Source organism: Polyodon spathula, chromosome 19 (assembly GCF_017654505.1).
Source record: "Polyodon spathula isolate WHYD16114869_AA chromosome 19, ASM1765450v1, whole genome shotgun sequence".
Taxonomy (NCBI): Eukaryota; Metazoa; Chordata; class Actinopteri; order Acipenseriformes; family Polyodontidae; genus Polyodon; species Polyodon spathula.
Window position 1 is genome coordinate 23,484,502 of NC_054552.1, and position 20,857 is coordinate 23,505,358.

Sequence of the window (20,857 nt, forward strand, 5' to 3'; positions counted from 1 at the left end):
TCTGATTAAAGAGGTCTGACATTTTCTAGTACCTGATAATGATGAAGCTGGACACTTTCTACTTTTATTCCTCCATTTCCCAATGTTCCCAGGCCAAAGCACCCTGCTAGGAACTGCAGTCTGACAGAGGTCAACAAGCTGGAGGACTGAAACGCTGGCCCCTGCCGGACACCCCCTGCAGCCTGGCTGCCTTTCTCTTCCATTCCAGACAGCAGAACCAGGATCTGGTGCAGAGCCTCCAGGCGAAGCTGTACATGGCAAATTATCCAGTTACACAAGTGTTATGTATACATTATTTTTAAAAAATACACACACATCGAAAATATTTCTACTTTATTAAGTAATTATGTTAAGTGCTCCCCCTGCTAGGATGTTATCCACATCTTAACGTTCTACTGGTATGAATAATTTTAAATTATATTAACATAAAAAGGGCAAGTCAAGTACTCGCTTTTTATTAACATTAGCGTATCTAATTTAAATATAAGCAAATCCAACTACATGAATACTTTAAATAGTTGTCAACCAGTGCTTAATTTCCATATCTCTGAATAACTGTTTGAAGCAGTGAATCTGTCAAATGCTAAAAGGCGGCAAGGAGACTGGAGAATGTACCTCAGCCCTGTTCTGCTGCTGTTCCATTGCAATGATTGTACCCTGAGGACTGGTGGACATGCTCTCCTCTGGCTCTTTGAAAGCAGGGGTGTTGACCACATCCCCACTCACAAAGCTGACAATGTTATCAATAAGGGCATGGATTCCCAGGGATCTGGTCAGATCAAAGTCGGATTCTCTGTACGAATGCGAGGAGTTGTACAAGCGATCTCGGCTGTGTTTCAATCTAGACCATGTGTCAGTCAGAGGTTCTGGAGAACTGTGTACAGGTCCTGCAGAAAAATAAGGAAACCTCTATAAAGCGTTAGCTATCGACTATGAAGATATTCAAATTTCATGCAAAAAAGGGGGAGAAAAAGCTGGTTAACAAAATATAAAACTAAATTTGCTTACAAGAGGATGCATAAGAAAAATACTTTTTTTTTTTTTTTTTTTTTTTTTTAAATGTTCCATAATCTTTATGCAAAAATTAAACATGTTGCTGGTCGAAAATTCGAATCAGAAAGCCAAGTAGCACATCAATGAAAATCTCGCATTTAGTATTAAAATGCAGAATAATTCTTAGGGAAAGTTTAAAAACTTATATATATATATATATATATATATATATATATATTACACACACGCACACACACACACACAGTGCTTTGCAAAAGTATTCAGACCCCTGACCAACACAACTCAAACTCAAACTCAGAAACAATTATTGTAAGGTGACATTGGTTTTATGTTGGGAAATATTTTTAAGAAAAATAAAAAACTGAAATATCTTGATTGCATAAGTATTCAACCCCTGTGCTGTGGAAGCTCCCAGTTTGCACCGATGAAAGAAATTGCCCTAATGAGTACACAATTACCTTACCATTGGCCTCCACCTGTGAACCATTAAAGTTGCTGTCACATTTTCTGGAGAAAAAATCCACTGTTGAAGGATCATTGGTAAGGCTGTGAATCTGAAGGAAAATGAAGACCAAAGAGCATTCCACAGAAGTTAGAGATAAAGTAATACAAATGCATAGATTAGGGAAAGGGTACAAAATAATATCCAAGTGTTTGGATATCCCAGGTTGCACAGTTGGATCAATAAGCAGGAAGTGGAAGCTGCATCACACCACCCAGGCACTGCCAAGAAAAGGCCATCCCTCAAAACTCAGCGCTCAAACAAGAAGGAGACTTGAGAGAAGCCACTGAGGCCAACAATCACTTTGAAGGAGGTACAGAGTTCAGTGGCTGGAAGTGGAATAATGGTGCACCAGTCAACCATATCAAGAGCTCAACACTGGCCTGTATGGGAGGGTGGCAAGAAAGAAGCCGATACTCAAAAAGTACCATCTGAAAGCACGTCTGGAGTTTGCCAGAAAGCATGACAGAGACCCAGCTGCGATGTGGGAAAACGGTTTTGTGGTCAGATGAGACCAAGATAGTGCTTTGAGTTTTGGCCAAAAAGCTCTATGTGTGGCGCAAACCTAACACTGCCCATGCCTCAAGACAAACCACCCCTACAGTGAAGTATGGTGGTGGCAGCATCATGCTGTGGGGATGCTTCTCATCAGCAGGGACTGGGCATCTTGTTACAATTGAAGGAAGAATGGATGGAGCAAAACACCGGAAAATACTGCAAGAGAATCTGCTTCAGTCTGCTAAAAAAACGAAGCTTGGGAGGAAATTCACCTTTCAGCAAGACAATGATCCCAAGCACAAGGCCAAAGCAACATTGGAGTGGCTCAAGTACAAAAAGGTGAATGTCCTACAGAGGCCCAGTCAAAGTCCTGATCTCACCCATTGAAAATCCGTGGGACTATTTGAAAATTGCAGTCCACAAGCGTCGTCCAACCAACCTGAACAACCTGGAGGAAATCTGCCAAGAAGAATGGGCCAAAATCACTCCGACACTGTGTGAAAGCTGGTACATATTTACCCCAAAAGACTTAAAGCTGTTATTGCAGTGAAAGGTGGCTCTACCAAATATTAATGTGTGGGTGTTGAATACTTATGCAAGCAAGATATTTCAGGTTTTTATTTTTCTTAAAAATATTTACATAAAACCAATGTCACCTTACAATAATTGATTTTGAGTTTCAGTGTTTTAAAATAAAATATCGAACAGAACGAAATTTCAGTGTACCATTTGTAATTCAGTAATATGAGAGAATTGGTCAGGGGTCTGAATACTTTTGCAAGGCACTGTGTGTGTGTGTGTGTGTGTGTGTGTATGTAATGTGTGTGTGTGTATGTATATATATATATATATATATAATATATATATATATATATTATATATATATATATGTATATATATATATATATATATATATATATATATATATATAAACTTTCCCTAAGAATTATTCTGCATTTTAATACTAAATGCGAGATTTTCATTGACGTGGTACTTGGCCTGTGCATAAGCTCACATCTTTAAGTTGTCTAAAAGTACGTGAAATTCAACGTTCGTTAATTATCACATCGAAAGTTCAGCAACGAAAGACTAAGCTTTTCTGCTTTGATCGAATTTTCGACTAACATAAAAACTTTTTCTAAAAATGGACTAAGAATGTTTAAAAAAAAAAAAAAAAAGTATTTTTTTTATGCGTAGGAGCAACATTCGTTTAATCATATTTAATATAGATATATAATATATATATATAATATAAAATATATAAGTATGTACAATTGATTATTAACTCAAGTGGCATCTAACCATGTTTGTGTTTGTATTTAAAGTAAGCAACACGTAACTATTATGCTCATTTCCCAATATTTTTTGGAAAATTAGAAGCACAGTGAAACAAAACCGAGTAAGTTGCACAGTATCCATGTTTACTGTAAGGGTTTAAAAAAAATTCCATATATTAAACAATATTAAGCAACAAAAAAGTAAAAAATAAAACTTGATTTTATCTGATAAAAGTTTATATCTAAAATGTATATAATAACTGACGAGTAATTTTCTTTAACAGGCTCATCCAGTTGATATTTCCCGCAACACAGGCCGGTTAACACGGGTAACACACGCTCATTAAAACCAGCAACAGAGCGCGACCCCAGCCAGCGCGAGCCTTCAAACTGAAAGGAATTCCAACCACACCTCACATAGCTGCTATCTTCTCTTACTCACTTCTCAGCCAGGATAAAAATTGCTCACCAGAAAAAATACTGCAGTGGTTAGTGTGTGACAAATGAGAATGTAATGTTCACCCTCAGGTGGGATGGTTCGATATATATAGCATCCAACCCCTCGGATGGGCGTTAAATTCTCATTCACATACTACCCCACGCATTATTCTCTATATACTACATTTGTTTTTATACATACAAATGAAATATCATTATATCATATTTGTGTTTTTTTTTTCCTCAAATGCACTTGAATGCCATTTGGGAATAAAATTCCTGTCAGTAATTTCATCCAAAAGAGAATTAAAAAAAATGGATCAAAGAAGAGACATGCCCTCTAACCAGAAAGAAAATTACAAATGCCTGTGATGTAGTGATAAACTACAGTGAACCCCCATTATAATAAGCAACTACTTCAAGGCTACCCTTGCCCACCGCGAAAAGATGTAATTTTTATTTTAAATACTCATTAAAATTGGGAATTGAGCACAATTACTCTTTTAATAATAATAAAAAAAATTAAACTTCTAAAAATCTAATCAATTTAATCTTGATTCAGTTTGGAGTGTTGGAGCTGTAATGCATACTTATGGATTGTAAAACATGTGGGCTAGCTATAGTAAAATAAGGTTAAACATGCCATCATGTACTTGCTTGAAGCTCTTCTTGTTTCTCGGGCTCAACTGGCCAAAAAGGAGTAAATGCACTAACGCACAGGAATCAGAAGACAAAATCAGACATTTCACACAGAAGACAGCAATTGAGACGATACTGTATTTGAACAGATTCTGAACAATACAAAACCTTCATTTGATTAGTCAATCCATCATGCAATTGCACAAGCTTTTATTGTATACTGAGATCTGGGACTCAGATCAGGTTACTAGTATTAAACTAAAGGAATCTGGGAAAGACAATTACTTTTCTCAGCAAGGTCGTCTGGCATAACCTCAAAGAAACTACTTCCAATACATTCATTGCAAGTCACCCAAGCAATCATTATTCCTGTAAGACGTTTCATCCAAAAGGGAATAAAAACAGAAGCGACATGCTAACGTGTCGTCTAATCTTATTGCAGCAGGAACATTAACTTCAACGAACCCTCATTATAATATGCATCCAATAAAAGACAAGGCAATCCCTTGCCATCACATTTGAGAACATACAACAATTTGCGTGATTTTAAAGTAGAACATGTTGTGCTTACATTACCAAATACAAATTGACTTCTTTATATCAAAACGGTGACATGAAAAACATACCCCTTCTCTTATGTGAGGAAGCCAAGTCCAAATCAACATTTCTTCTTCCACTCTATAAAAATAGAAAAACATGTTAAAAAAAATATAAAAGCAGCTAACTAATGAAGCCTATTTATTGCAAACATCCTTGCACTACCCAGACTCAGGTTTTTGTTTGTTTGTTCTAATCCATTACTGAGATTCCCCCACTACATTGCATTCGACTATTCAGTCAGTGTAACACAAAATACTGCTGGTCATTCCTCATTATTAAATGGATGTCTGTCAAAAAAAGCCTTTAATACTGTATCCTAACCAGTGCTGGTATTACATTTCCTCAAAAACAGTTTGACTAATCTTTTTTGTGCTTTAAAATGAACAATATAACTTATCAAATTACACATACTGAAAAATTATGATTTACAGAATTACAAATCACATAAACAGGGCTTCTTTACTTAAACCATAAAGATTCAATTACTCACCAGACCGGATCCCTCTTCATCAGACTCGGGCTGTGAGAGATCAGACTCGCTTCTTGATTTCATCAGCCTGTAATATGGGCTTGCCTGAACAGAGCGGCTCTCTGCAGTCAAGCTCTCGCTCCTACAACAAAATTAGAAGTCATATCTTTACCCAAATGTTTCATTCCTATATTGACATTTGTAATTTCTTACTGGACTAAATGTTTTGTTAATTATGAGTTGTCAAAAAGATTATTTTTAATGCTTCACTGCACTTAGCAGGCATATTTTGGAGTAAAATACAAATAAATCCTGATTAAAAAAAACCCTCCCATTTGGAAGAACATATATCTACCTGGTCATGAAACCCACTCCCTCCTGAGTGCCTGTGGTGGCTCGCTGTATCTGCCCATCTTCCTGTTGACTGTGCAGATCCTCTAGCACTCGACTGACCCCTAGAATCAGCAGGGCACAGCGGTGAATGACGGAGTTACAGGCTGCCGTGTAGAGGTCCTGTCCCTCTGGCAGGCTTGTGCTAGCCCTCCTGTCCTGTTGAGACTGAGATGGAACATCATCGGCAGCTCTGGGTCCGGATCCATTCCCAATCCCAGTGCTGCTACTCATTCGCTCCCGGTCTCGACTGCGGGCTACTTCTCGGGCTGATAGGAAACATTGAAAGATTTCTGTAACATGCAACACAAAAACATGGATTATTAGGCAAGCCAGCAGAGAGCAGCAGCAGCAACTTGAATGTATATTCTTATAAAAATAAACAAATAAATAAATAAATCATAACAGTTAAAGCTCTAATGAGTAAGGTTTGAAATCCACATTGTCCTCACAATTTCTGGGTTAGCATGCTTTTTTTCTGTACTACTTTCACAAACACTGCAGCTATTGATAACAACAGAAAACACTTTGTACAATTATCTGACCAAGAGCAGATATTTTTAATATAGCCTATTCTTAAGTTTCAGGACCAAGGTTTTCGATCCTTTAAGCTAGTTTCTAAATTACTATTTAGTATAACACACAATTTACTCAGGCTTCAGCCTATTAAAACTCAAATAACACATGGACTAAATTTTTGTTTTATTTCATCCTTGTCTACTGTACTGTGCGCTGCAGACAAAAAGCATCTTTTGGCTATGGGAACAGTGGTTCCTCAGCTTTACTTACTGCCAGCTGTCATGACCTCGTGCTCGCTTTCTTCCTCATCTTGCTCCGGATGTCCTTCCTCCCGCTCTCTGTCCGCATGCTCCTCCATCTCAGCCTCTTCATCAATGGTACGTGTAAAGGAATTCTCCTGGGGATCAATCTCCAGCGAGTCGTGATTTTCAGACATCTTAAAGAGGCAGAATTCCAGCATGATTATCAACTCTTCAGCAATATATCACAAGCAAGTAAACAAAACAGCATGAGGTACAGCATGTACACACATTTGCACATACATAAAGACAGGCAGGCCCCAATTATCTCCTGAATTTTTAGGTCTTTGTTCTATCAAAGTTTCATCACAAATGGATATGAAGTTTTAAATCCTAACATGAAAATCACTGCATATAAAACTGGACATCTGAAACACTTTCTTTAGAACTTACCTGCCTTTCCCTTGAAGAAGACTGAATGAATTCCATGTTCTTACAAGCCAGTAAGCGGTTACGGACCTTATAGACGCATCGATACACCTCTGCCAATGTTTTACTGGGCTGGTATCTGGATGCAATACAGTTATAATAATAATAATATTATTTATCAATTAAAAAAAAAAAAAAAAAAAATGTTGAAAAACAATTTTCTAAAACTAAGTAAAATATTTGCAAGCAACATAAAACTACACAGAACACCAGAGCACTGAGCATTATTAGCTGTGATAACATACCCTAATTCAAGGATCATATGCTAATGAAAACTGATGCTACATATACAGTAGATCAGATACAATGCAAACACTTCTATTAAATGGATGTGTCCAGGGGATGTGTTATATTATTAAAACATGTCTGACTTTGCTATACTCCCTTTTATTACAGTAAAACTATTTCCTTGACTTTGATAATAAAAGCAACCAGTGATTTAAAGCCCCACCCCTCCCGACTTCAATGATAATTGCTACTTTACCTGCCCTCACCACATGCCTGGTTCAATAGGCCTGTATGTTTCAGTAAAGCAGCAAGAACAAATCTAGAAACTGTATCCAAAAGTGATTCGCTGCTGAGAGTCGCATTGTCCCAGTCTGAAAACAGGAGGTAAGTATTAAAAGTATTATATAGCAGCTTCACCATTCCAAGCATGAGCGTTCAAGTTTGCAATACCTGGGACCTATATATATATATATATATATATATATATATATATATATATATATATATATATATATATATATATATATATATTATGATATATTTATAAATACATTTACAAAAAAAAAATACAATGTTTTACAAAACTTTTTTTGTTTTTGTTTTAGTTGCTCTTGATTTTTACTAACATATCAAAATGAAATAGGGCTTGTCAATTAACAACAGGATTAACAATGATCCCTTTATAAAACTACATTTTTCTACCCGATTGAATGATCATTTACAGTAAATACTAATAGTATTACTGGTACACAGTTTAGAATACCAATTGAAGCAGTATTAAAAACTAAAGTGTATTGTTTTATTGTGCAAAATATTAATGGCATATGCATAACACATGTAGTACCTTGGAATTACTTTAATATTAATGATTATATATAAAATTTAAAATATATATTTGTGCCTTTAAAGTAAACATTCAAATGTACAGTCTATGTCCACCATGGGTTCATTCCTATTTTGCCGCCTTATTTATTTCTTTTTTTAACCTTTGCTGATGGCATAATCCTGCATATTGATCCAAAGGCTATTGGTGGGTTCTTTGTTGGATCCCAAGGCCAGGTCAACCAGCACCGCCATTTCAGGACGAAGTGTGTATTCAAATGGCTTCTGCTCTTCATTTCCAGAAAGGGCCACTTCCAACAAGGAACTTATACATTTATCTAATTAACGAGAATGGAAAATTAAGGTTTTACACAAGCCGAACAGTTATCCATAAAATCGGAATTAAGTACTGCTCAGGTCGACAAATGTGTCAGTTATAATAAATAGCTTACCTAGCTGTGGGATATCCATCTCCAACCCATTACTGAACAGCAGTGTTTTCAGCCAGTAGCCAGCGTCTTGCTCCTCAGGCGAGGTGGCAGGTCCCTGAAGCATGCCTCCCAGGCAGCGCCCCACCAGCAGAGCTCCAGTCCTCTCCAGATCCACCAGCCACACCCACGACTGGGCAGGCTGAGGAAGAGCAGCTCCAGCAGGGTCTTCAAACTCCAGAGTTCCTAACAACAACCAAACAAAACTCTCAGGGAACAAACCCAAGTGAAATTATAAAAAAAATAATCATCACCTGAAAAAATAAATCAGCAGTGTACTTTATTATGAAATATCATTCGGAATGCTTTTCTAAAAGAACATCAACAGTAAAATCTGCACTACAATGTTAAAGATCAACTGTGATTTGCAAAGAGATATGTCCATTCTAATGAAAAATGGTCTTTTGTGCACGTTTAAATTATTCAAAATATCCTGCAGATCTGCAAAGATTTACACTCCGTTTCCAGCCATTTAAGGGGTATCAGGGGAAATGAACTTATTAGATTAGCTAAGTGGTGTGCAGCTGGGTCCAAAAAAACAGTCATTAACCTGCACTAAAAAATGTCATATATTAAAAGACCCCATGCATATCGTATATTCTAATCCAATATATTCACTGAATTTTAGATCATTTCTAAAAATGAATCAATATTTTATCACTGCATAATGTACAGTGAAGTTCAATTTAGCTGGGCAGCAAAAAAGGTTAACCTGTTATTATTCAATAGTTTATTCGTTTTGTATGAAAATAAAGGGTCAGCCTTATGATTGTCTTCCCAAGATTCCTGGCCAAAAGATTGGCACAGCTGTCATTTTCCTTAGCCAGCACTTACCATGCAGGGGCCACTGCAGTTCCTGGTCTTCCAGGAGTGTTGCAGCTGGTAGAAGTCTGTTGAGGCAATCCAGAGGTGGGAGCAGATCCAAAAGGTAACTCAGTAACGGCCGTGCCACCGATACAGGTAGCAATAATAGTGAGTTAATGATCTGACACAGCATACTGCCTGCTGCAGACACATAGATCACACCTGCAACAGGAGAATGTACAAACACTTAACATGCAGAGCAAGAGTGAAAGCTGAAGGATTGCTTTTGCTGTTGTTGATACAAAAACAGAGGAAAGAATTGAGTATACCAGGTTAATCTCAATATACAGCATTAATGAAAAAGGATTCTTCTTGTTAGAAACTTTCTATCCAGCAGCTATATGGAAAGTACAATTTTCAAACAAACAAATACATTTATTAAAATCGAGGAGTAGAATTAATTTATTTACATGCAAACAGGAGAACTATAGATCAGAGACACAGAGAACATTACAGTAGATAAGACCTGTATTCAATAACAGTATATAACATCCACAGTGTAAATATCACAGTCATCGATAAACTCTATACACATTTTGGCCGATTAAAACCTCACACTTCTGGAATGTTGGATGTTATTAACATTTGATTAAGAATATCAGTGTGGCGTTCAGCCCCAGATAATTAAAAAAAAACATCTTTTGAAATCTCTAGCATTCATGTGTATGTTTTGTAATTATCAACGAACTGGACAATTTCTACAAAACCGCTATCATCTTTAGGGTGAATCCAAGCAGCCGAATGACAAGCTACTACGTTTTAACTGGCACGTTAAATATGCCTTGCCATTTTGGACAACTGGATTTACAAATCATGATTGGCACAGCAACAAAACGTCCCAGGAGCTATCCAAATGGGTTATACCTCTGAGTTTCTCTCTGACATTGCCGTTCCAGGAGCTCTCCTTTAGAAGGGTCGCAGATCGGGAGAAGACATCTGTAGCATGAGGTAGCAGGAGCTGAAGGTGTTTGTGTAACAATGCCACACTGCTAGAATTCTGAAACAGTAAAACGCACTCCTTATTTACCACAGACAACCCTCATACTAAATGGCTAATGTCAAAAACACATTTTTTAAAACACGAAATGGTAGATTTAATTTTTTTTTTTTAATCTCACACTGGACCATAGTTTTTTTAATGTGTGTCTGAATACAAATGTAGAAAGTTTTGGGCAGTTACAATCAAACCTACCTCAGTGACACTGTTTATGTGACAATAAGCTAAGAGCTGTTTTTGCAGAGAGCACAGCAGTTCATGGAGGTGAGCAGGCTGGCTGTTTTCTGAAGATGATGTGCTCTGAAGTAACTTGTCACTGTTCTTCTCCAGCTCTCCAAAAGCTTGATCCTAATTTACAAAGGCAAAAACATTTCAAGGCTAGTGAAGTATTCAGATGTTAGTTTTTCTTATGTGACAGAATCCCCGTTTAGAGGGGACAATAAGGACGGAGAGAAACAGCAACAGATTTTATCTGAATGTTGCACGTCTACCCACCCTTCCTCATTGAAGGGTGAAAGTTCTGAGGTTTATAAATTACAATATCAAGAAACTACTAATTATTATCCCACCTTGTTCTGTGTAAGCTGTGGACTCTTATAATTTGCAGTCTTTCCACTGAATTGTATAATTTTAAAAGTACACTACATACCGTATAAAAACCTAAATTCCTCAGAAGTGTCTTCATAAGGATTTCAGCTAGATGGGTGTCAGGGTGACTGTCTGGAGAGCTGTAGGGTGAGTCTAATGGTGTTCCAAAGCCCAGACCAGATGACAATGCCTCAGAAGCATCAGTAGGGGAGCTGTAGCCTAACAATGATGCCACATGGGTGTGGTCTTGCAGGCTTGTCAGTATAATATCCAGCTGCATTCTCTAAAGGAATGGGCAAAAATATAAGACTTCGAGACTACAGACTTCAATACAAAGACCTTGGAATAAATATGAGATTAGTATCATTTTATATGCAAGAACTAGGAATATTTTTAAGACTGTGCACATAACAACTATATTTAAAAAAAATGGGTTGGTAATCATTTGTTTGAGACCATCATCACCGATCAGTCAGGTAAAAAGAAGAATTGCTGACACCTGTGCTAAAACAGTAGAACAATATCTCAACAGATTCTCAGCACATTCAAGTTAATCATCTGTTACAATATGAAAAAGGGGTTACTTAACATTTAGACAAAATGTTTATTTGTACAAGTTTTATGAAGACGGGGACGGGGACATCAGACCCGCTTTCCTGAACCAAATAACACGTTTATTAAATCCATGAACGCCAAAGACAGATTTAGAGTCAAGGGTTTACCTGTCCTTTAGATAGACTCTCCCATCTGTCAGGTCCCTGTGGCAAAAGTGAATGCAGCAGTTCCATCCTCTCTCGGAGTGGAGGAAGCAACATTGTAGCTCCAACTGACAGGGTTTCTATAACAGCCTACAGTAACAGCAACACAAAATTTAACCAAGCAAAATAGTGCAACACATTCAAACACACTTTTATTGCGTGTATTGTGTATGTTTTTTTAATAGTAAGTAATTTACTGAAATCAATGGAAATAACTGCATTTTGTTGGAAACATGCTTTCAGAAGAACTGAAACATGCATTTATGAATAAGCATGAAGTGAGGTCTAAGTCATGCTTTTTAAGGCTGTAACAGTATTTGTTTGGTTAGAGAATTCTCACCTCCTGAATTTCATCAGGCACAGAGGAATCCATTAGTCTAAACAGAAGGGTTCTTAGAGGCCTAGCCTGCCTACCAAGAATGCTAGTGGCCACTCCACCAGCTAGAGCCAGGGATAGATGGTTGGACAACAATTTGAGACACAGCTTAAGGAAATTATGATGTTCCCTAAAATAAAAAAACACATTTGTTAAATTAAAACTGAAAACAAAAATAAAACTACAACTTAAAAGAGAAAAAGTACACACCCACTCATTTTCAAATATATTCCCTTTCAGCTAAACAAAGTAATGTAATAAATACCTACCTATACTAGATTCTGCAGTTTCAGTTCTAAATAAACAGGATGATGCTGTTCCTTAAAAGAGCAACACAAGTCTCCAGAGGATTCATACATAGCAGCTGCAGGACAGGTTATTACTCACAAGAAGGTTAACAGCTAAAAGGAGGTGCATTAGTTAGATCAGGCTTTACCTTGATGAAGGGAAAGGGAGAGGAGGAACGTTACTATTGATACCATCGCAGTACCGTTCAAGAAAGGAACGCAAATGTGAGAATGTGCTTTCCTCCAAGTCAACACAGTAGGGTCTATGCCAAGCTACAACTTGCCTATAAATTAAACAAGAGAATAGCAAAGAATGAATTAGAAGGCACAGCAGAACTTATCAGCATTTATCTGGCCACTTACTACATGCCAGTCAAAAAAATAAATCTTAACCAGAGTGCTCATTTAAAACACTCAATTGTAACATGTAAAGAGATATAAAAAAACAAACTTGTTCAATTCTTTCAATTCATGAATTTAACCAATTTCTTTTTATTACCTCTTCATATCAAAAATCACCTCACTTCTCCAAACACATGTAGAAATGAATCAACTACAGTAATGTAACAAAGATTTTTTGAAAATACGTTTGCACATACCTATCCCTAGGTAATGCAGTCCAGGCTAGACTATGTGATGTTCCAGCAGAAATCTGCTGAATTGCCACCCCATCCAAACCAATCACCTTCTTCGGTTTAGTTATGGGACCAGTCGAGTTACCCTGGCCACACTGTCCCATTGAATTATTACCCCAGGCGTAAACCTCATTATCTATTAAACAAAAAGTACAGTACATTCATAGGGGAAACAAATCAGAAAAGGTCAGATTGTAGGATCTACACATAGTTATTTTGGGTTTTAACCCTTTATCTTTAAAGCAAACATATACAAAGTAATGCACAAATACACAAACATTTATTTGAGTTTGTTTTTCTATTTACAAAAAATATTTCGCTGGTCGCTGGTTGATTTAATCCAGCTGCATGCTACAGAAACTGGTTACTAATAGAACAAGTATGCAGATAGTTGGTTTAGTCAGACATAAAATATACAGTCTTTACACATGTCCTAACGTTTTAGATGGTAGAGTTTATCATCTGCCAAACCCTATTGTGCATCAAAAGAAAGGAGACAGCTCTTACCATGTGATAAAGCCAAACAGTGACTATCACCAATTGAAATATCAACTACTCTGGTTGTTGCCAATTCTTCAATCAGTTTGGGTCTAAGAGCAGTAGCTTCTGAAGAGCCACAGCCAAGGCAGGCACCACAGCCCCATGCAGAAACCTTAAAAAAAGACAAGCAAAACTCAGAGTGAATCACACATTCAAGACTTGTTAGAAAATCAGGTATTAGGATTACGAGTTAATTGCACTTTTACATTCAAAAGTGTCCGAGTTTTTAATGTGAATACTACAAACGTGAATGTCAATTATGGATGATAATTAATTGAGGTGTCTTAATAATGTACATACATGTGTACTTCCAGAATGACAAAGCTATATTGCATTTCAGTAACATGTTTAATTCTAATGTGACACAGGACGTCTTCATACCTGCCCAGCTGATGTCAAGACAAGTGAAGACTGGCTTCCAGCACAAACTTTCCGGATAAACATTCCTTGTAAGGCTTCAATAACTTTTGGTTTGTATACTCTGTTAGTATCACCATGTCCAAGTTTCCCTGCAATACAGAAACATGACATATCAGAAAGAACATCTTAACTAGAGTAGCAACTTAAAACCACTTCATTTACTTAATTTGTAGGAATAAACTGGATATATTTTAGTAGTAGTGGACTACGCAACGAGATATCCAGAAATGAATGCAATAGCTGTAGCGAATGCTAGGGTGGGAATCCCGAAAGAAATTCTCACTGATCAGGGCACTAATTTTATGTCAGACTGTATTCAGCAATTATATAAATTATTGAAAATTCGTTCAATTAGAACCTCAGTTTTCCCATCCACAAATGGATGGGCTTGTTGAACGATTTAAATATGTTGCGCCGCTTTGTATATCAAGAAAAATGCATTGGGCTAAACTGCTTCCCTACTTGCTCTTTATATATATATATATATATATATATATTCGGCTTAGATATTGCCCTCATCGGAATCTAAGTTGTTTGCTAAATGGCAGGGTCCCTTTTCAGGTTATTCGAGCAATTGGTAAAGTCAATTATGAGATCCGACAGCCTGGGCGTCGGAAAGAAAGTCAAATTTATCATGTTAATCTCCTGAAACCGTGGAAAGAACGGGAAGTCCATTTTATATCTCCTGTACAGGAGGGAGAGGATTTTGGACCCTCAATTGAGTATATTAAAATGTTCAGTGATGTGTTTTCTAACGTGCCTGGAAGAACGCATTTGATCGAACATGCTATTATCACTCCGCCAGGTCTAAGAGTTAGACAGAGACCGTATCGCTTTCCAGAGAGTCGGAGAGATTCTGTTCGAAGGGAGGTGGAGTGTATGTTGAAACTTGGGGTAATTGAACCTTCCCGAAGTGAGTGGTGTAGCCCATATAGACAAGCCATATGGGTCACTACGATTATGTATCGATTAGGAGGGTGAATGCTATCTCCAAGTTTGATGCATATCCCATGCCTCGAGTAGATGAACTCTTAGACAAACTGGGGCAAGCTCGGTTTATTTCAACTCTGGATCTGACGAAAGGATATTGGCAAATTCCATTAACGAAAGCCTCTCGTGAGAAAACGGCATATATACTTATATACTTTTCAGAGACTAATGGACAGGGTTTTACAACCTCATCGAGATTATGCAGCTGCGTATATCGATGATGTAGTCATTTATAGTTCTTCCTGGAGAGAACATTTGACTAGATTAGAAGCCGTCTTACAGTCCCTGAGGAGGGCGGGAATTTGACACATTAACAAATATTTTATGCATGTTGTTTTGCAACAAACCTTTGAATTGTATATTTAAGTTTATAAACATCAGATGTGCCCTAAATATAGTTTATTTGTGATAAACCCATCTTACAAAATGCTACAGAAAAACTTTTAAAATGCAAACTCCTCTGTCGTCAAGGGAGATTAATCTTTTACAACAGGGGAGTGATGTATGGAAGAACCAGGCATTCGTTTCATACTGTAGGTCCTTTTATGTCACATAGAAGTAAAGTAATAACCCCTTTCTTAATTTCTAACTTTTCCATTTGAAACTATAAGTTGAAAAAATGCATTATAAACAAACTAACCAGGGAGGCTGGTTTGCAGCCAAAGCAAATTATAGGTTAGATCTAAGCATAACAGAAACAGCAAAACTGAGCTGGCATTTTACAGTGCATCTCAGCTTTCTTTTGAAAACAACTAATAATTATTTGTGTCAAACTTTGTTATAACCAACTAAGAAAACCACGCCCCTGGTCTATTTGAAAGCTTACGTTTTACTTACCATTGTCTCCACCTCCAAAGGACCAAACTGTTCGCCCATCTTTAGATAAAGCTATAGTATGTGAACTGCCACAAGACACTTCACCGACATTGCTAATGTCTTTCACCAGAGTAGGAATATTACGGCTGTTACTGTCACCATGACCTACCCAAAAAAACAAAAAAGCAATTTTAATGTTTAAATAATACAACATACTATACAGAGTATTTTTCCAAACCAAGTCGAGCAATGCTCAACGAAACATATTTAAGGAAGAAACTTTTGCTTTAAGCAAAACTTTTTTTTGGCAAGTAAACAGTCTGTTCAGACAATCAGGAGGTTTGGGCCCCATTGTGGGGACCAATCAGAATACAATTTGTTTTCAGACAAACTTGTCCTACAGCCAATCATGTTAATATGGCAACATGCCAAACACAAGCAGACGATGCAAAGATGACTGTGCCCATGGAATGCTGTCTGAGTTACATTGGAACAATAATTGATATAATTGGTCCCTCCAATAATATGTATTATGTATTTGTAAAGCAGCATATCAGTAAAGCTGTATTACCTAATCTTCCAAAATCACCTTCACCCCAGGTGTAGAGCTCACCGTCTTCAGTGACAGCTGCACTGTGTCTGTAGCCAGCAGACACACATACAACCACCTGCACCAGATAACAAAACACCTTTTAAAAACACTGATTTCTCAATAAAGGACATTTGGTATCCATTCTAAAAGATCAATAAAACTATGTGCAGCAAGTGAAGAGTTGCGAGTCACATTAAGAAACACTAGATTAAAGTGCTCTTTGCAACTAATAAATTAAATACAAACGCATTAAAGACAACAGGTAACAATTCTTCCTCTGGCATGAACACTTGCACAATGTAAATTCAGAATTTTCATTGTGGTTTTGCAGTAGCATAATTTAAGCACCTAAAAGGCCTGCTTTAACACACCTTTCCTTGCAGAGTGCCCTGGATGAGTTTGGGGTACTTCTGTGTGGAGCTGTTTCCATGTCCTAGTTTTCCATAGTCACCGTCACCCCAGCTGAACACCTCTCCTTCAGTTGTAAAAGCGAGGGTGTGCCCATCTGAACCTTTAGAGGACGAGACCTTTTTGATTGCTCTGTGGGGTTCAAATGTCAGTTTTTTCAAAGTCGACTGGTTGTTGGAGTCTCCCAGGCCAAGTCTCCCATAGCTTCCTTTCCCACAGGCTTTCACAGACCCATCAGCAAAAATCACAAATGTACAGTACTGCCCAGCTTCAATCTAAAAAAATCAAGAAGTATGTTCAATTAGTAAAATAAATGACAGGGTATTTAAAACATTTTGTCTTACATATTCCGTTAATTGAAAATGATACAGTACATTTAAACGTTAACTATAACAGAACATTAAATCATTTTGAAAAACTGTAAAGCACTTCAGCCTTGATATGATGCCAGTAGCAATGGACAGCACTCTCAAAAGGGAAAAAAATATCATGTTAATGCCAGTGGCAATTTATTATTAATGGTTCTGCCATTTGAGTTTAAGAAACCTTGTCTTGTAAACTGGAACTTTTCTCATTACATTTGGCCATCTAGTAGATATTACAGCACATCCCACAGCCAATTCCACTCTTCCTGTAAGTGAAACTGGGTTTCCCATTATATATGAGTAAAAGCTGTGCTGTTTTATTATTGATAACATCAATTTATCACACTGACCAGTTTTCCTGCTTCTGTATTTATCTGAAGCTCTACATTGTATCTTGCTTTTTGTTTCACAATAGCCATTAAGGTTTAGGTACCCCATTATTCAGAACTTTCCTAAAAAGTGATGCATGATCAAACCAACTATTATAAATCAACTGATAGTAATGAAACTTTGTGATTTCTGTACATGGTCATGGTAAATTAAGCACACTCTGAAATGACTTACTGTCTGTGCATCAGCAAAGCTTGAAGCCAGTTTGGGCTGCAGAATTTTCTCTTGGGTACCCTCTACCAGCTGATGGCTACTGTTGCTGCCCCAAACGTACACCTCACAAGTTTCAGACACCATGGGGGCATCTCCAGTCTGTATACTGTCTGGGCTGGCGCAGGTTCTTGAGTAGTCTGATGCCATTCTGCAGACCTGTTTTTACATCGCAACATAAAAGACAATAAGATTTCCAGCTCATAAATGCGTTTATATTTTTGTACGGATTTAGGTCAGCAAAGGCAGATAAAAACATCTCAAACCCCCAGAATCAGATCTTCTTACTTGTATATTCTGTATTATGTCTGCTTAGCTGCAATCAGTGGAGTAGTGTGTCTTTTTTGCAGAACACTGTATGAAAAGTGGTATTTACCTCTTCAAAGAGACAGAGCGCTGCCTCATACAAAGAGCACAGTCCATCTGGTGTTCTTGTGGGTTCCCTCCACTGACTCCGGTCAGCTAAAGAACCCTGAAATCAAATGTTTAATAAAAAAAACAATGGATATCAGATAAGAAAAACAAACCATATACTGTACACTGTTCTAAATATAACTACAGTATATCAATTCTACGGGTGACTTAACATCACTTACTATAATGTAATATACTAAAAGAAGTCATGAAAAAAACAACAATCTTATTTACTAGGTATTTGCTCCTGCTCAACAAGTTTTCCTTAATTAAAGCAGTAATCAGAAACCACCCAAAGGCTGTGTAGCTTCTGTAATCTCTTGTTTCACTACTGCAACTTTAACTGTTAATTATATTTCCAGAAAACTAATAAATTATAATCTAAGGTAACAATACAGAAAAAAATAGAATGGTGTACAGCCTTTTGCAATTAATTATAGCTTTACAGTAGTATACAGTAAAACAAATATTTGTTTTAAAGAATGAACCATGGTATTACTGAGTTATTGAAGACAGACTTCTACTACTGTACGTACCACACAACAAAAGTAATTCTTGGGATACTTACCAAAGATCGTCTCATCTGCATTAATATATTCATGAAACAGTCATAGCTGATCAGTCCCTCTTGATTTAAGGGCACTTTATTTTTTTCCATGGTACTCACTACGGCAGATGCCACTAGAGCCATCTCTATCCACTCAAGAAGGTACCGTAACGAGCCTCTCTGGGCAGCGAGGCCGAGCAGCAGTTCAGAAGCTAACCTTCGTCCCAGTATATCAGCACCAGAATTTGGCATAGTCACTCCTTTAAGAAACATTGTCACCTGTGACAAACAATCCAAACCCATAGGTGGAATTTTGCTTTCGTTAGCTAGCGATAAGGGTGGCAGGGAGCTTATGACGTCTATGGCAGTGTGGATGACATCGTTGCACAAGTTCAGGCCCGGTCCTTGAGGGGGAATCATCCAGCTTTGTCGTAACAGTGCAAACAGCAGACTAAGGCCAGTCCGTACTCCCATCTCTATCAAAGCATCTGTGCTGGACCTTGGTCGCTCACTGACCGAATGAATGTCGGTGGACCCAGAGTTGTTCTCGGGAGAATGCTGCTGCTGCTTTACCTTGCCTTTGTCATGGTATTTGTTGGAAAGTGCGTAGAAGATACGCTGCAGTACCAGCAGCCGCTTGCGAAGGGCGGCTGCGAACGGAGAGTCTGAGCACACCATTTTCGCCAGTGCCAGCTGGCTGCTGAGGAGGGCGTCCAGGTAGTGTTCCTGCTCATCGCTGGACAGGGACTCTCGCTCGAAATCCGGCAGCTGGGGGCCCTTCAGGCAGAGCACCTGCTGAGGCAGCAGCACCACTTCCTTGTTGGTGAGAAGCTTGGCGTACAGGACCGAGACCCCCTCTCGTGTGGCAATGGACTCGCTGTCCTCTGTGATCCAAGAGTTGTTGAGATGTTCCAGCCATTTGAGCTTCACTGGAGGGATCATCAGAGCCATGACTGATCACTTATATGCCATCAGTCCCTTTAGAAAAAGTACAGTACAGAGTAGTTATTAAAAACAGAAGTAACAATAAAACTCAGAATAAAACATAAAAATGCTACGGAAAAGCTAATTAAAAAGGTATGTTTTTAATCAAGACTTGAAGATTGCAATTGAAGGTGACTCTCTGATAAAAGGGGATAAGGAGTTCCAGAGTGTGGGGGCACTAAAACAGAATTCACCTTCGGATACATAAATGGCCAGCATTTGCAGATCTCAGAGTGCGTTCAGGCTGATAAGGAATTAGTATATCATTTAGATATTGTGGAGATAGTCCACTCAGTGCTTTAAAAACTAGTAATATAATTTTAAAATCAATTCTGTAATGCACAGGAAGCCAATGCAATGATGCCAATACAGGCGCAATGTGAGCCCTTTTTTGTTCTAGTTAGCATTCTAGCAGCAGCACTTTGCACTAGCTGTAGGATAATATAGCACGACTTGAAAATCCAGAGACTAAAGCATTACAGTAATCTAACCTATAAAAAATAAAAGCATGTACTAATTTCACTGCATCATCCAAGGACAAGAATGATCTAACTTTCGCAATGCTTCTTAAATGATAGGACACTCTAGTAATATATTTTGTATGTGGTTCAAAGGAAAGTGTTGAATCAAAAATAACCCCCAGGTTTTTCACTTCAGACTTTATATTTGATTTTAGCATACCTAGATCAATATTTGTCAAGTCCATCTGTTGATTTGCGCCTAAAAGTAAGACTTCTGTCTTATCGGAATTTAACTAAGAAATTCTGAGACATCCACCTTCTAATTTCGACTAGCCATTTGAAAAGGGCATTGATAGCTGTTGTATCGCCTGGTTTAACAGATATATAAACCTGTGTGTCATCTGCATAGCTGTGGAAATTCATCCCATGTTTATGAATAACCTCTCCGAGTGGCAGCATGTATACAGAAAATAACATGGGACCAAGAATGGAGCCCTGCGGAACACCACGTTAACTAGTCCAGATGTAAATTCTCCTAAGTCAACAAAATACTGTCCATCATTAAATAGGATATGAACCAGTTTAGGACACTCCCAGAAAGGC

General features: G+C 37.7%; 1 protein-coding gene across 9 annotated transcripts in view; it reads right to left on the bottom strand.

Annotated features, from left to right (window-relative positions):
* LOC121294648 (probable E3 ubiquitin-protein ligase HERC1) overlaps window positions 1-19,782 on the bottom strand; it is a 53,707-nt gene extending 33,925 nt beyond the window's left edge. For 6 of the 9 annotated variants that reach the window (XM_041218577.1, XM_041218573.1, XM_041218576.1 and 3 more), the window contains exons 1-27: window positions 18,831-19,782; window positions 18,225-18,320; window positions 17,813-18,007; window positions 16,847-17,158; window positions 16,455-16,551; window positions 15,905-16,048; window positions 14,039-14,166; window positions 13,625-13,769; window positions 13,082-13,253; window positions 12,632-12,766; window positions 12,160-12,325; window positions 11,784-11,909; window positions 11,123-11,344; window positions 10,669-10,821; window positions 10,341-10,473; window positions 9,447-9,638; window positions 8,577-8,798; window positions 8,289-8,462; window positions 7,559-7,673; window positions 7,039-7,153; window positions 6,617-6,782; window positions 5,793-6,120; window positions 5,459-5,579; window positions 4,995-5,046; window positions 4,373-4,438; window positions 616-887; window positions 33-248 (exon numbers count right to left, since the gene is read on the bottom strand). In XM_041218577.1, the coding sequence (XP_041074511.1) occupies window positions 33-248; window positions 616-887; window positions 4,373-4,438; window positions 4,995-5,046; window positions 5,459-5,579; window positions 5,793-6,120; window positions 6,617-6,782; window positions 7,039-7,153; window positions 7,559-7,673; window positions 8,289-8,462; window positions 8,577-8,798; window positions 9,447-9,638; window positions 10,341-10,473; window positions 10,669-10,821; window positions 11,123-11,344; window positions 11,784-11,909; window positions 12,160-12,325; window positions 12,632-12,766; window positions 13,082-13,253; window positions 13,625-13,769; window positions 14,039-14,166; window positions 15,905-16,048; window positions 16,455-16,551; window positions 16,847-17,158; window positions 17,813-18,007; window positions 18,225-18,320; window positions 18,831-19,760 (5,193 nt within the window). In that variant the 5' untranslated portion in view covers window positions 19,761-19,782. The remainder of the gene's footprint in view (window positions 1-32; window positions 249-615; window positions 888-4,372; window positions 4,439-4,994; window positions 5,047-5,458; window positions 5,580-5,792; window positions 6,121-6,616; window positions 6,783-7,038; window positions 7,154-7,558; window positions 7,674-8,288; window positions 8,463-8,576; window positions 8,799-9,446; window positions 9,639-10,340; window positions 10,474-10,668; window positions 10,822-11,122; window positions 11,345-11,783; window positions 11,910-12,159; window positions 12,326-12,631; window positions 12,767-13,081; window positions 13,254-13,624; window positions 13,770-14,038; window positions 14,167-15,904; window positions 16,049-16,454; window positions 16,552-16,846; window positions 17,159-17,812; window positions 18,008-18,224; window positions 18,321-18,830) is intronic. The other 3 variants (XM_041218581.1, XM_041218580.1, XM_041218578.1) reach the window with 2 other exon arrangements.
* Between the last annotated feature and the right edge of the window lie 1,075 nt (window positions 19,783-20,857).